We start from the raw sequence: 14,624 nt of genomic DNA on the forward strand, positions 1-14,624 counted from the left end.
TGCAGGGGCCCCACATTACCCGGAACCTTCTTTTTGCCCCCTATGTATTTAAAAAAGGACTTCTTGTTGTCCTTGATCCGGGTAGCTAGTCCCAGTTCCATCCCCGTCTTGGCCTTCCTGACTGCCCCCCTACAGCCCCAAGCAACCACAGTGTAGTCCTCCCTGGTGATGGCCTCTCCCATCCATTGGGTGTGTGCCTCCCTTTTAGCTAGGAGACGTTCCTGGATGGTTTTGTTGAGCCATGGGGGCTTTTGTACCCTCCTGCTCCCTTTGATCCGTGTTGGGATTACCTCCCTTTGGGCTTGGACCACTCTCCTTGGACACCTGGCTCCCCTCCCCTCTGGGACCTCAGTGCTTCCCCGACTATTCTCCTTAGCTCATTGAAGCCCGCCCTCCTGAAATCTAGGGCTGCTGCCTTGCTGCAGGCCTTTGCCACCTTGCACTGAATGGTGAATTCCAGCAGGCAATGATCACTGTCGCCCAGGTGGTTGAGCACCTGCAGCCCCTTCACCAGGTCATCACCCGTGGCCAGCACCAGGTCCAACAAGGCATCTCCCCTATTCATGCTGTCCGATTGATCATTTAAATCACAGAGTGGTGTTTCTGTTTCCTGACTGGACAACTTGCACACATCAAAAAAGTTTTGAAAATGACCAGGTAAATATAAATACTTCCAGAGTGAATGTTCCTCTGAATATCTGTTCATGGGAGTATTCATACCACTTCCCATTTCTGCACGTTTTTGTGAATAAAAAGTTGTTCAGACAAATCTGTGCAGGAAGTGAATGAAAAAGACAGTGACCATCTTGGAACTGTATTCACATTTTTAACTGGCCAGATAATATTCAAAGACTTTTGTAGAGGATTGTGCATAGCTCAAAAAAACCTTTTCCTTTCAGTCAACTACTTGTTTAAGAATCTTGAGAGAGTAATAAGAGAGCTAAAAAATAGGCTTTATGCTGCAAACTGGATCTTTAAAATAAAAACTTTTGTGGTTTTACACTAACAATCTGGTGTTCCAATCAGTGTTGCCCACTGTCTTCAGCTGACATAATGAGACATCAAATATCAGTGGCCTAAAGCAACAAAACTGAGGACTTAAATCAGTTTGCATAGGAAAATGAGACAACAATGAAAGCAAACGGAAAATGTAGAGCATGAAGAGAAAAAGGGAAGGAGAGGAGAAAGGGAACAGAGAAAAGAATGTATTTAGAAGAAGAGGGGGAAAAGGGGTTTTGGGTCTAAAAGTAACAATTCATTTGCCACACTCACCTTGCTGGGTGATGGGGAGAATGTAAACTACTCTGGATTTTTGACAGCAGAAATGTTGCCATTTCTGTTTCCAGTTCACGGGTGCCCAGTAGGATATTGGTGATGTCCATGGGCAAAGGTTCATTGTCTAACAGGATTTCCGCAGCAGTCAGGCGACAGGTTTTTTCATACTTTCTCATTTTCTCGTGGAAAATTCTTCTCATTGCTTTTTTCACCTAATGTCAGAATCCAGTTAAAACGTTAATCCTCACCATTCTTAATGTGAGGGCCTTATCCTCTTTCACCTTTGGGCACTTCAGTGGTATTTATGTAGCTGTGTAACTGTAGCTTTTGGCATTTGTACACTGTCTGGGAGTCAGCATAACTATACTCTCCTCACACTTCCCTACAGCAGAAGCTCAGTAGGCTGCACTCTGATAGAGCAGGTGCCTGGGCATAACAGAATTGCCTTGGCGTGTGCAGAATACAGGTATCAGAGACCACCAGAAGCAGGCGTTTCCAACTTTTAGTCCAATGGCTCAGTGGTAGAGCACTTGCCCAGGGAACAGAAAACCTATATCCTGAGCCTCTCTCTCAGAGGAAGTTTGAGTCTGTCTATGCTGCTTCAAGAAGCAGGTCTCAGAGTAGAAATTGCACAGAACACTCCCCACCTCCTCCTTGAAGCTGGCTCACTGTGCATTGCCAGTAGGGTTGGCATTCATGGGGTAAAATAGACAAAGAGCACTGAGATACGTTCTGCCTCAGGCTAGAACCTGGCCCCCTCCCCTCCCAGTCCACCTCAGTGAACCACCCCCCTTCCACCTTGTTATCTCCTCCTAGCCACACACATCTTTCCTTCCTAGCTCCTCAAGAGGTCAGACTCAAGATGAGGGTGGAAGTGTGCTCTGGGTAATGCTAAGACCTTGGCCTGCTGGCTAGAGCACATTGCTGGGAAACAGAAGAAGCAAATTCAGTCACCTCCACATGAGGAGCCCTAAAATTTGGACCTCCTCCTCTGTGCGTAAGTCTCCTACCAGTAGGCCATTGGGCTAGAAGGTGGAAGGGTCTTCTTCTGCCTCTTTCTCCCCTTCCTCCATTTTCCTTCTTGCAGTGATATATGTAAGTCAATCCTGTTCTGCCACAGCTGCAGACAGAATCCAGCCTATGCAAAATGGTGGAGACAGTAAGTCCATTCATCATGTGATAATTCAACTGCCTGGAGAAATTTATTCTAGCAACTAATACTTATGTAGCAAGCACACCTCTTGTTTTCTTCTTTCCCATAGGCAGGACAGAGGGGCTTCTGGGAAGGGCAGCTAAAACCACTACCTTGATGCAGGACATGGAGACCTGCAGTAGTTTCAAAAATGGCTAGATGAGAATTATATCTTCTGTCCTCCTTAACACCCCTGCAGCCACAATATTTTGTGGAAAGATCAAATGACCAAAGAAAAGTTCTGAGCTAGGTGGGTTTTTCCATACCTCACCAGTGATGTGTTGAGTGGAGAATCTTTGTAGTGCAGACACTGCTGTACCCGAGACTGCTGCAGAGCCTTCCTCGGCATAATTCAGGAGGATAGGAATGGTTTCAGGGAGCAGGGCATTCTTCAGGGACAAGAGGTAAGTGACCATCTCAGACTCCTCCTCAGTTTCACTTAACCGTCTCAGAACAGTCTCCATTCCAAGTTCTACTTCCTGTTTGTTTGGAGAAGCAGAGGAGGATGAAGAAAGAGCATATTTCAAGTAGCCATGGAAAAGAAGGGAGGGCTAAAAAGAATAACTATAGTTATTGTGTCAGGAAACCCACCTGCAATCCACACAGCTTCATCCGGCACAACTTACCAACTAGGGAGCCAGTGACAATTATCCCTGTTTCCCAGATAGCAGGGGTTAATTGCTTTCCATTCAGCTTGTCCTGGGAGACCAGAGATGAGGGGGTGTAAGAAAATGAAGGAAGAGAAAGGTGAAGATGGAGAAGCCATGTTTTAGTGATTACCCCAGAGAGTTTATTGAGAACATCTTCCTAAGTTTGCTCCCATCTGCATTGGAGGAGGCAATTCATGAGCTACTGGTAGTACTGTAACATGTTGATTTCTACAGTGAGCAGTTAAGCTCCCATTGTCTGTAGCATGCTGATATAGAACAAATTCTGCTGTACGTATTTCCTCAGAGGAATGTTTATTCCCGTGTCACGTATCCACTTGAAACCATATAAACAGAGGGATTTAGTCGCATAAAAATGTATTTTGCTTTTCCACCTTAGTCTTCTTGTAGGGGGTTTCTTTCTCTTTGATGGACCCTAAAGACTCTGGCTTTTTTCCCCCTCTGTTATAAAACTCTCCTTTTACTCTACAAAGTTTCAAAATTCTACCTGACAAGAGCTGCATGGCCCAGCTCAGTGTGGGGGGAAAGGGGAGCAGGAAGGAGAGGCAGCTGGGGAAGTTACTGTTGAGTAAAGGACAGTGATGCAAGATCACTTTCTGAGCAAGTTATCATAGGCTCTAAGTGGGCACATCTACACGTGCAATAAACTGCTCCTAGGCAAGTATCTGAACATGAGCCCATTGGGAGCAAAGTTGCTCCCAAAGGGAGCAGTTCAGTCCAGGTACTCTGGGGTACTCTACCCTACCTCCAGTAGCCAGGGGGAGCTCCAGACTTCCCTGGATGTGAGCTCTGGGCTGGCAGGGGTGACAGGGACTAGTTTCAATGTCCAAGGTGGGGATGGAGCTGGCAAGGCTCTGGGGGCAGCTGCCTCTCAACCATGTGGAGATTGGGACCAGGCCCAATATGCATGCAACTGGCAGGCAGCTGTTCCCAGAGTTGGGACAGCGCCCCCCGCCCTGCAGAGATTTGGGCTGACCCAGGCAGCAGTTGTGGCCCTCTGTTGCTTGGGCTGACCAGGTACACAGTTTGCTTCTGGTCAGGGTCTACATGTACTCTATAGTACATTAGTTAATGCACTGTTTTTCTAGTACCTGTATATATTGGTAATAGCCAATGGCGCTTTAGACTGACTTAATATGCCATAATTGCTGTGCATGTGTACATGGTGATGCTTTATTGCTCATTAGTTTAGTCTAATGTGCAGTAACATGTCTCATGTAGATGCGCCCACTGTGTAGTAAGTGTGTGGCTGGCTCTGGGTCCTTCAGAAATGTAAAAAAGAAATTTTAAGTAGGATCAGAATTAAACAATTTTCTGCTATAAGGATGGACAGGAGCACAAGAAAGAAAATGCCCCTAACTTACTAACAACAGGCGAAGAAGCTCTTTTGAGGGCCGAGGAGAGAAGGCTGCAGCATAGAGAAACTTTTCCACCAAGGGCTCCTGCTTTTTGTTGCTGAAATCCAGAAATTCAGAAAGAGCTGCCAGGGAAGCTGTTGACTGAGCCGCCACTGCAGCATCAATGAAGAAGGGACTGAAATGGGAGAAGGCACAGGATTATGTGTGCTATCTTCAGCTAGTGATGAAGAGAAGGGAAGTGCCTGGGGACAGTTGGTTCTCTACTGGTGTAAATTAGCATAGCTCCACTGAAGTTAATGAAATTACATTTCTTTATATCAGCTGAGGGCATGGCCCTTGTTTCTGTTTCCCCTGAGCTTAGTTAAAAGAGCCAATTGAGCCCTCCACTGAAGTCAAATGGAAATGCATCCTCTTAAATTGGGGATACCTTGACCCCTTGCCTTTTCAAATGTATACAGAGTAATTCCAGCATCATTTACTTTATACCTAAATTATAAACACTTCCTGAAGCTTCAGCTAATAAGTAACAGAAATAGATCATAAGTTAGCATATCTATAGAGCCTCTCATCCAAAGATAATGTAAAAAATACAAAACTAAACAACGCCCCAATATAAAAAGTAATATGCAGCAGTTGCATATCTGGCAATATATTTAAATGTAATAAAATACGATCCACATCACTTAGCACCTCCTCTTAGCAGCTATTTAATAGCATACAGTGACGCTAACCAATGATTGTGGTTAGGAAGGAAAGAATGACTTAATCTATTGCATCAGAAATACATGCTGGGCCATAGAGAGCAAGGATCTGCATTTCTGTAGGGTCACACATGTCTGAAAACTTCACCAGAAGATTCAGTCTAATATGAGCCAAATCTGCACCAAAGACATATGGCTTGTTTGAAAAGGCCATATCCAAGCTGTAAATGTTAAGTATGGGCATTACGCTTAAAAAGAATGGGCCTTGAACTTCCCAGAAACATTATTTGAAGTGCTGGGAAGAAGCTGGGAATATTATTGTGTCTTTGTATGTCAATTAAATCTGATTATGTAATTAACAAATCCAGAAACACTAGAGTGAGAAACAAGGGCCTCTGCCTTTTAGATCAAGACAAGCACTGATGGGTTGACTTACACTGTCTTCTCTGAAGCCTTCCTCAGCAGCTGGAGCACATCCCTCTTTTTGGCACTGTGCAACATCTGAATGAGCCTGTGGAACTGCCAGGTTGTTGACACCTTTGAGATATCCATTTTGACTCTTCTATTACCAACTGTCTTCAGATAGTCTTTTAGCTGAAAAGTAACAGTCGTATTATTAATAGCAGCAAGGTTATATGGCTTCTTTCACTGATACAGCCCAAAGCTGGAATAACATTTGAAGAGAATAAATACAAGGGTTTCTTAAATATAACCAGCCTGGGGTGGACGTAGATATCCCATCCAGCACAGCACATTATATACAAGAATGTTGTATCACTGTAGAACATTATTAGTTAACAAGAATGTGTTCAGGGACAACATCTTTGTTCTCGTAAAACTTCTACGAAGTGTGTGATGAATAAAGACAGCCAGAAGCTTGCTCACAACAATTCCACTCCACAAAAAGGGAGGAATACTCTCCTTAATACACAGTATTTCTTCCTCCTGCAGCATCCTTGTACTGGCTCAGGTCAGTCCCACTTACATTATGATAACTGCAAGATGACAGCCTGACATGTTGTTCTAGGGCATTAAATTCCTTGGCTCTCCTACAGAGAACAAGATGGGTTGTAAAGGCAGAAGCTACAAAGTGAAGAACCACAGTGAGAAGGAAAAGAACTGGAAGCCAATTTGTGGGCTCTCTTATTACAAGCCAAGTCCTCCTACTCAGCTCTAAGGAGGCCCGTACACCAGATGTCCTCCTACTGTAGTTTTTGCATTGCCTTTAAGAAAAGACCAAATGGGGGAGTAAAACTATCAACCTTGAAAAGCTAATGAAAAATTCAATTCCTGGCCTTCAGTTTTCAAACTTCTTAAAGAAAAAAAAAATACAAGCAGTCAATTGCCAGGAATACTTATTGAGGTAGGACACCAGATATGGAAATAAATAACATTTTCAATCAGTGAGGAAAGTGGGTTCATGATGGTGGAGATGGGTATGCCTTTGACAGGTCACCTGACATGAGATAGGAAAGTTGATGAGATCTAAGGACAACTGCTGCTCCCACAGAAATCACAAAACTAATGGAAATGCATTAAATAGGTTGGTTTTGGTGGCCTGTTCCTGAAGAATGATCATGAGAGAGCCCTTTATGCTGCGGGTCTGACCAGACTAACAAGGCATCCTATATAAGACACAGTGGTGTAAATATTCCACTAAACTAGAAGTCACAAGACATGAGGTAATCCCAATCATGCATCTAGCCTATCTGATCCTGGGAAAATACCTTATCTCCTTGATTCCTCTAACGCTTTTATCTATTTAGTCTGTACGCATTTTGCATTAAGGGCTGTCTCTAATTGCTAAGCTTTTATAGAGCTTAATATAAACAGATAGCTGATAGATCTGGGGCTTCTATACATTACTGTAAGACAAATAATATGAATAACAGTCATTATCAGAACTGCCATAAGAGGTCCTTTCAGCCTATTGCAGGCTACTCTGTTCAAGTGATATTAAAGAACCTGTAACATTTTCAAAAGCAGTGATGTAGGACCCCACAATTATTTCCTCCATCAAGAAAGCAGTTTTAATCTCCAAGGCTCTGTATGCATTATTACAGAATACATAACCCACACAGTCATTCCAGCCTGGGATCATCATCATTGATTAGAGACAATGAAACAACACTACTATAAATGACTCTCAGTGAAAGCAAATTCCACTCAAAGCAGAAATGTCCTTCTCCAATATAAAGGCTGAAGACAGTGGTGGCATTTGGATCATTTTGCTGAAATTGGGGGAGTTTACATAGTATTAAAATTAGAGGAACTATGGGAAACTATGGACTCCTATACACGTGCAGGGAGACTGTTCTAACATGTTGTAATTACAACACAGAGGAGCAGACTCAACTAATCAAGTCTGCTGGAGCATGGTAATTAGCACACTCCAGCAGACTCCAGCATCATGTGTATCAGCATCCCCATGCTGAAAAATGGCAGCGGGGTGCTTTAAACTAAAGCTTGTTCGATGAGCTTTAATTCAAAGCGCCCCAGGGTCATTTTTCAGCATGGGGACCCTGATACATGTGATGTTCTGGGTGCTTCAATTAGTGTGGTACTCAGAGCTGTGCTAATTAAAGCACCCCCCCAACCTCTTGAAGCACGTCTATAAACACCCTATATAAGAATACCTAGACATTTGGAGGTAGTTGACTCCAGTTGCCTACAGGCTGCTATTACTTCTGCCTAGAGCAGTTGCCTTTCTCACCCTGGGAACACTACAAAAGGTCTCTTTACACTTATACATCATTTCTGTATGAAAAGACTTCCTACATGCTCTCTAAATCAAAGCTATTCACAGAACACTTTTGTGCTGTTTTGTTCATTTACAAAGTGACAGCTACTGACTGGGTGCGTCTACATGTTCATTAATGCACCTTAGATACTGCGTATTTAATTTAGTACTTGCTTGCTAAAATATTAACTAAATGTGCAGTAACTAGAGTTACTGTGCAGTAGCACCAGTGCATGGTTTTTTCATGATGCTTACTGTGCTGTAGCCTAATAACACTGCGCAGTAGGCTATTAGGATAGTTTTTAACTGCAACACCACAACTGCACAGTGTTATTAGACTAATGTGCAGTAAGCATCTCCTGTAGACGCACCCACTATGTACCTGATATTTACACTTTATTGCTTTGTGCATTGATAGGTTTTTTTAACCTTCTCAGGCCTGCCAGCCTTCTGTGGACAGCTCTCTGTATATTGTGTGTTTCCAGGTATCAGATCAGAATACAAAGAAAATTCTTCTGCAAGTGTTTTAAGGCTACTCACCGAGGAACACTGAGTACAGATTCTCTTGAAGGGCTGGCTAACTAAGCTTATGGGCTGGTGCTTTTCCAATAAACTATCCAGAGCTTCCTGAAGGCTCTGTCCAGAAATCTCTGCAAGGCCAGGCATTGAAGAAGACATTAGTTCAAGCTGCTGTCTGGGGAGAGAAAAGAGGCTGATGAGAGGTTTTCATTTCTTAAATCTCCCTTTTCTCTGAATTTGGTCAGGGTATATTCTGGTAATTCTGAGTCTGTTCCCTTGACCTGATCTGAGCTAATGTACGAGCCGGATGAACTGGAATCTTTCCTGTGGAAAAGAATTTAACCTCCCCCCATTCCCCTTCCAAAAGACTGATTTTTCCCACTGTGCCCAATTCTCATTACACTGGCCACCCACAGACCCAACACCAGACTGTGACAGGGAGAACAAGCCTGGATGGATCAAGTATACATTCAAGCTGGCAAGTCTGGTAAACATACATTGGTCCCATTCTGACTCATTCTATGCACGCAGCCCCATTGAACCAGCACATAGCTAACCTTGAAGTGATCACGATGCCAGTAGAAGACCTCAGAGTTAGGGAGACTACATGACTTTCCTCAGACAGCACTGATTGGATGACACTTCCCTTCATTAAGTACAGACTTCTGCTGATAGGTTGCAACTGAACGCCAAAAATCTTTAAAAGAGTTAAACAAGCATATTTTCAATTTTCTAATCTATTTTAACTCCCTATGCAGTTGATAGTGTGATCCTTAATCCTAGTAGATGACAGAACCACCTCATAATGGAAACAAAGTGCAATTTAGCAGGGTCATCAGTTGCAAATCTATAGTTAACATGCCCAGGACTGTGAACTAGTGGGGGGATACTGCCTGCAGGGCTTGATGAAGTACGTTGGTAGAACAGTATGGAATCTAAAACTGTAATAGTTGGGGTTACTGTGTGGCATATACTGCCATTGTTCTGTGGGCTCTAAAACATCAGAATGGACTTGAGATTTGGTTTGAAACTCAATAGCACAACTATAGCTTTGTGGAACAATGGAACAGCAGAGGGTATATCAAACAAGAAGTGGGATTCAGGGACAGCTAATTAGGAATTCAGGTCCTTGCAGGCATATCTTTGCTAAGTTCCATGGAGATCTAACACTAGACTAAGATGTCATAGATGAGGTGTGCTGACTCCTGGGAGGTACCAGAAGGTTGGAAAGGCTGGAGTATTTCTGGCCGGAATGAGGAACAGTGGCTGTGCTGTGAGGAAGCAGGACTAAGGTAGTAGGAGAGGCTGCATGTGAACATTGACTTGCATGAGGATGGTAATATGGGCTGTGCTTTGAGAAAGGAATAGTACAGTTAAATTGCTGTGCTTCAGGCTGGTTGGAGTAGCAAGACTTTCATGAAGTTGCACCCAGGCTTTCATGAACACCAGCTTATTTGTAAAATGAGGAGAAGGAAAGTAGAGACATATTCAATCTATTTTCTATAGTAGCTGTAGAGGATAGAGCTGATAGTTACTCATAAAGTGGAGTTGCTCCCTGGATCCAGTAAGATCTGGCAAATCCCTTTGCTGATGTCAGAATATGCCTCCTGCAAGCAGCTTTCTATAAGAAAAATATAGGGCTCTAACAAGGACATCCAATCTTGCCTGGGAGGAGTGGGTTTGCCAAGATGCACCTGGTGCTTTTCTTGGCATCAGAGAGGTTGAAGGGGGAGATGTTTCCTCTTAAGTCCCAGCTCTGACTGAGATCTGTGCAGCGGACATGAACCACACCATGGAAGGTTTGGGTCATTACAAATGGTTATCACTAAAGCCTTAGCTAACGAAAAAACAGGGCAACACTCTCAGGGTAAAAGGGACAAGGCAAGAGCAGAGAATTTGAACTAGTGGGGAGACAGAATTCTTGTCTGGGACCAGCTGATCCCTGACCAGGCATGTACAGCTCAGACCTGCACCAGCATGCTCAGGATAAGTCAGTGGAGATGAGTTTTGACAGTGTTATGCACAACAGCTTTGTGATGGATGAATGTCCACCAGGGACTATACTGAGATCACCAAACATATTTCATTTTTTACCTACTCCATAATTTTGTTTCAGGGATAAAAATCAAAGATATTAAACCGCTGCACTGGCTGGCTTGGCATTTCCTTTAGCTGTCAAGAGAGACACAGTACTCTCTGGGTAATCACTAATGAAACAAATCTGAAATGAATGTCCCACAAGGCAATAGCAATAGATTCTGGATGGCATCCCATTAGCCACTTTTGAGGCTAACTCACTCACTCGCTACAGTCTCTCTTCAACAATCCTTCTCAGTAGTTTCCTGGATAACTACCTACTGCCTTTGTCTTGTATCATGCTCGTTGTCTTTTGTAATCACACATACTCAGGCAATCTTGATAGATGACCTGCACTTCCAAAGCCCTTGCACTTAAGACATGAACTTGGGGAACATGGTTTAAGAAATTAAGGATGAGACAAGAGAGCCTTTCATCTGTAAGTGGCTGGTCTTCCTAGTTGTCCACAGTACAGTAGCCTACAGAAAATATTCTGATGTCTCAGTCTCATTTCTACAGTTGATTCAAATCACCTTCAGATACCATTACAAGTCTCATAAGAAAGGTGAAGGACAAAATTAACCTCTTTCTATTGGGATGGTCCCTTGATGAAAGGTTTTATATTAAAATTCCATTTATACAGGATTAATATATAGTTAATCAATTGTTATAGATCATTATAAAGTATAATGGATCAATAAGATTGCTTATGGATTATTATCACCTATAATACTTCCTCCTGACATACTTAAAACCATCTATGATGACTATTCTGTCTGTAAAATGATTATAGCATCAATTACCCATTTATTAATCCTTTATAAATGGAATCTTAATATGAAGTGTGACTGGTTTAGTAAGGGAGGGTCTTCTGTGAATAAAGAAAAGCCTCATTCTGTAGTAGTGTCAATCCAGCAAATTCATCAGCATTTAAAACACTAAAACTAAAAACCCCCAAAACTGTAACTGGAAAAAGCAATGAGCTGAAAGGTCAAGCCTCTTCCATTGGTGCCACAGAACCTGTTTCAAGTGAAAAAGAGAGAAGCAGAAATAATCAAAAGTGAATCCAAGCCAAACATCTTTGGCTTCCCCGCTGCATTGCAGAATGACCTTGTGAGGTTCTTTTAAAAAAAAAAGAAATGACGCAAATGCTAGACTTCACCCGTCACCTCTCTTCTTCACCTCTCTCCTTCACTTGGAGACCTCTGATAAGTTCAGATGATGTTATCTGAACACCTGGGCCATGGACTCAGGGATTCATTATGAATAGGGGTCAATGAGGAAGGCAAGAACCACAGGGAATGGTAGTACTGTGAATATTCGTACATGAGACACGGACAGTTTACTTACTGAATTAAAAGAATAATACTACCCAGCCTTTATAGAGTACTTTTCAACAGTACATTCCAAGCACTTTATAAATATGTGTCATCCTTCATTGCATTTTACACATTTACATTTGCCCTACAGTCAGACAGTAGGACCATGGCAGAGACAGGAATGGAATTCAGGTCCCAGTCAGGCACCTGGTCCACTGGACCATGCTATTTCCCTTTCCACTGCAGTTGTTAGACTCTTAATCCAGTTTTCAGGAAGGTCAACAGAAAGATTCTTATTAACTTAATGGTAATTAGGCTGTGCCTTTTAGTTCTACTACTGCCTCCATTAAATCTTGCATATACGAAAACCTGTTCTGGACAGACTATGTTCTCCTAGAAGAAATTCCATTACTCCCCTGGGCAAATTTGTCAAGTTTTAAATTGCAGCAGTTTTTTCTATATGAATTACATATAGATCTATTAGATCACATGTAGTCCATGCCAATGAATGTTTACTCCCTATGGTATAATTCCCAGGGTTTTGTTTGGTTTAGCAAAATATATGGATCACATTCAATTTTGGCATAAGCAGAAGTAACTCCATGAAAATCAGTAAAGTTTTACCTGTTTACACTAGGGTGCTGAAACCAATCAATGGGCTTCTGTCACTTCCCTTGAAATGTTGCACAGTTCAATAAATATAATTATTAGAAACTATTTCTGGATGTGATGTGATGTGTTTGCCTGCAATACTGAAGGACTGGACTTAATGACTTCGGAGGTTCCTTCCAGTTTCATGTTCTTACAACCTACTTCCTCCTTTTGGGTACAGAGTACAGAATAATTTTTCATCTAATTTTGACCTAATTCTTCACCAGCTATGAAGCTCTGGCAGAAAAGGACCCAAGGAAGCTTCTGAACTGAATCTTTTTCTTATTCTTCAAAGCTTCTTCTAAATCTCAGCAGAAAATGCTTGTAATATAACTAAGACTGTGCATTCTGGGACTTTTCTAAAGCTACTGATCCTCCACTAAGATAAGGAAAGACAGTAATACATTTAAAAGGGCAAGCTGCAGGGCAAGAAGTATTTTAACCCACCATCCCCACCATAAAAATAAACTTGCTTTGTTAACAGAGGTGAATCCAAATCTGGGCCTTGTGCATTCTTGTAGATCTTTTGTCTTCACAACAGAATCCTTGGAAACAGTGTATGTGACTTTACAGCTCCCAGAAATGTCCTCCTAAAAGCAAACAAATATAAGAAGTTGTGCCTTGAAGTTATAATATGTGACTAAAACCTGTTCACATATATAAGGCCATTTTGTACCAAATTCATATAGTCAATTATAAACACAATATACAGAATACCAGCGTGAACCCCAAACAGGGCTATACTTTGAAAATGAGACCCAAAGTCCATAGGTAACTTTCCATTTTGTAGCTCTCAGTTATTGTAACAGAGTGCTTGAAGCTGGCATCTGCATACTCAGATAGATATTTGATAACTAAATACTCAATTGTGCTTGTAGTTATCCATGTTTATTGGCAATTATAGGCAAACAACTATGCATGCATTTTTGAGCATGGACTGTGGCTGTAGTTTCCTTCTCCTCCCCACCCTGCAAACTTTGGCTTCAGTCACCATCTGATTGCTGTTTAGCCTTCATTATATGAACTGTGCTCTCAGCAAAGCTCCTATTTAACTTTATTTGGTTACTTTCACTTAAATTTATTTTCTATGCTTATTGTCCATGAGTGGATTGGGGCTCAGCTCAAATGATTTTCAATATCATTTTCAACACTTCCAAAAACATTTCCAGAATTTTTTATAAACAAGTCTTGACTCCCATTTGTTGTTCTTTTAAAGTGTTTGATACCCAAAGTTTGAGCCAAATTAGCAGCTTTGATTTGTTGATAGATCACATGCTGGGCATGTCTTCCCTGCAGTTGGGTAAACATAGTTTAGAAATAAGTTTCTAGTAGAGATGCTTGCAGATTCAAAATTTGCTTTTGGACACTTAACTTCATCAATATTTGTCCAGTTCCACTATCTGCCAAAAATTCTGCCACTAGGCTAATGACACTGTTTGTAGAAAGTTAACACCAAAAGGGTATTTTTTCACTCCAGAGATGGTTTTATTGATCTGCTAGAGAATGTTTGGGGTTAAATCCCTGCAGTATTTTTTCTTCAGACAAACCCAAACACTTCACCTACCTCAGTTATTCTCCCAGCATGTGGCTGGAATTGTAGGAGACTGATGAGTCCTCGTTTCAGATCCAAGATCAAGGGCTTTTCTTCTCTGTCTCCATAGATGCCTTCAACCTACAAGGAGAAAACTGTACTTTATAGACAAGAACCCTGAATGGGATAATAATCCAGTTAACATGGAGATAAGCTGATACCCGGCAGTAAGAGATGTAGTCCTTCTGCTTTTGCGGGGACAGAGAGCTCCTCTGTTCCAGTGGTGCTCAGCTCCTGGGGGAGCTGGGAGCTGAGCAGCGCCAGGACTGGGGACAGAGAGCTTCCCTGTCCTCTCAGCAAGCAAAGTGAGGGGAGAGCTCAGGGCCACTTGGCTATGGGGCATCGCCCCAAGCCAGCTCTGCTGACCTAGGCTGTGATCCTGAGCGCTGCACTGAAGCTATGGACAGCTCCCCTTGCCTCTGTGGCTCCCTGCTGCCTAGGCTGACCATGAACAAATTGCTCTTGGTCAGCCTCTACACGTGCATTACTGTGCAGTAGCTAATGCATGATTAATCTAGTACCTGTATTTTTCAG

General features: G+C 42.4%; 1 protein-coding gene across 1 annotated transcript in view; it reads right to left on the minus strand.

Moving 5' to 3' along the window:
• The window catches only part of LOC109290967 (microsomal triglyceride transfer protein large subunit-like), a 53,525-nt gene that overhangs the window by 32,988 nt on the left and 5,913 nt on the right, over window positions 1-14,624 (minus strand). The window contains exons 4-12 of the mRNA XM_019507814.1: window positions 14,064-14,171; window positions 12,973-13,089; window positions 9,011-9,150; window positions 8,475-8,628; window positions 5,631-5,788; window positions 4,500-4,668; window positions 3,059-3,166; window positions 2,734-2,946; window positions 1,273-1,487 (exon numbers count right to left, since the gene is read on the minus strand). Coding sequence (XP_019363359.1) covers window positions 1,273-1,487; window positions 2,734-2,946; window positions 3,059-3,166; window positions 4,500-4,668; window positions 5,631-5,788; window positions 8,475-8,628; window positions 9,011-9,150; window positions 12,973-13,089; window positions 14,064-14,171 — 1,382 coding nt within the window. The remainder of the gene's footprint in view (window positions 1-1,272; window positions 1,488-2,733; window positions 2,947-3,058; window positions 3,167-4,499; window positions 4,669-5,630; window positions 5,789-8,474; window positions 8,629-9,010; window positions 9,151-12,972; window positions 13,090-14,063; window positions 14,172-14,624) is intronic.

Source organism: Gavialis gangeticus, unplaced genomic scaffold (assembly GCF_001723915.1).
Source record: "Gavialis gangeticus isolate Ggan-Ray unplaced genomic scaffold, GavGan_comp1, whole genome shotgun sequence".
NCBI classification, from domain to species: domain Eukaryota; kingdom Metazoa; phylum Chordata; order Crocodylia; family Gavialidae; genus Gavialis; species Gavialis gangeticus.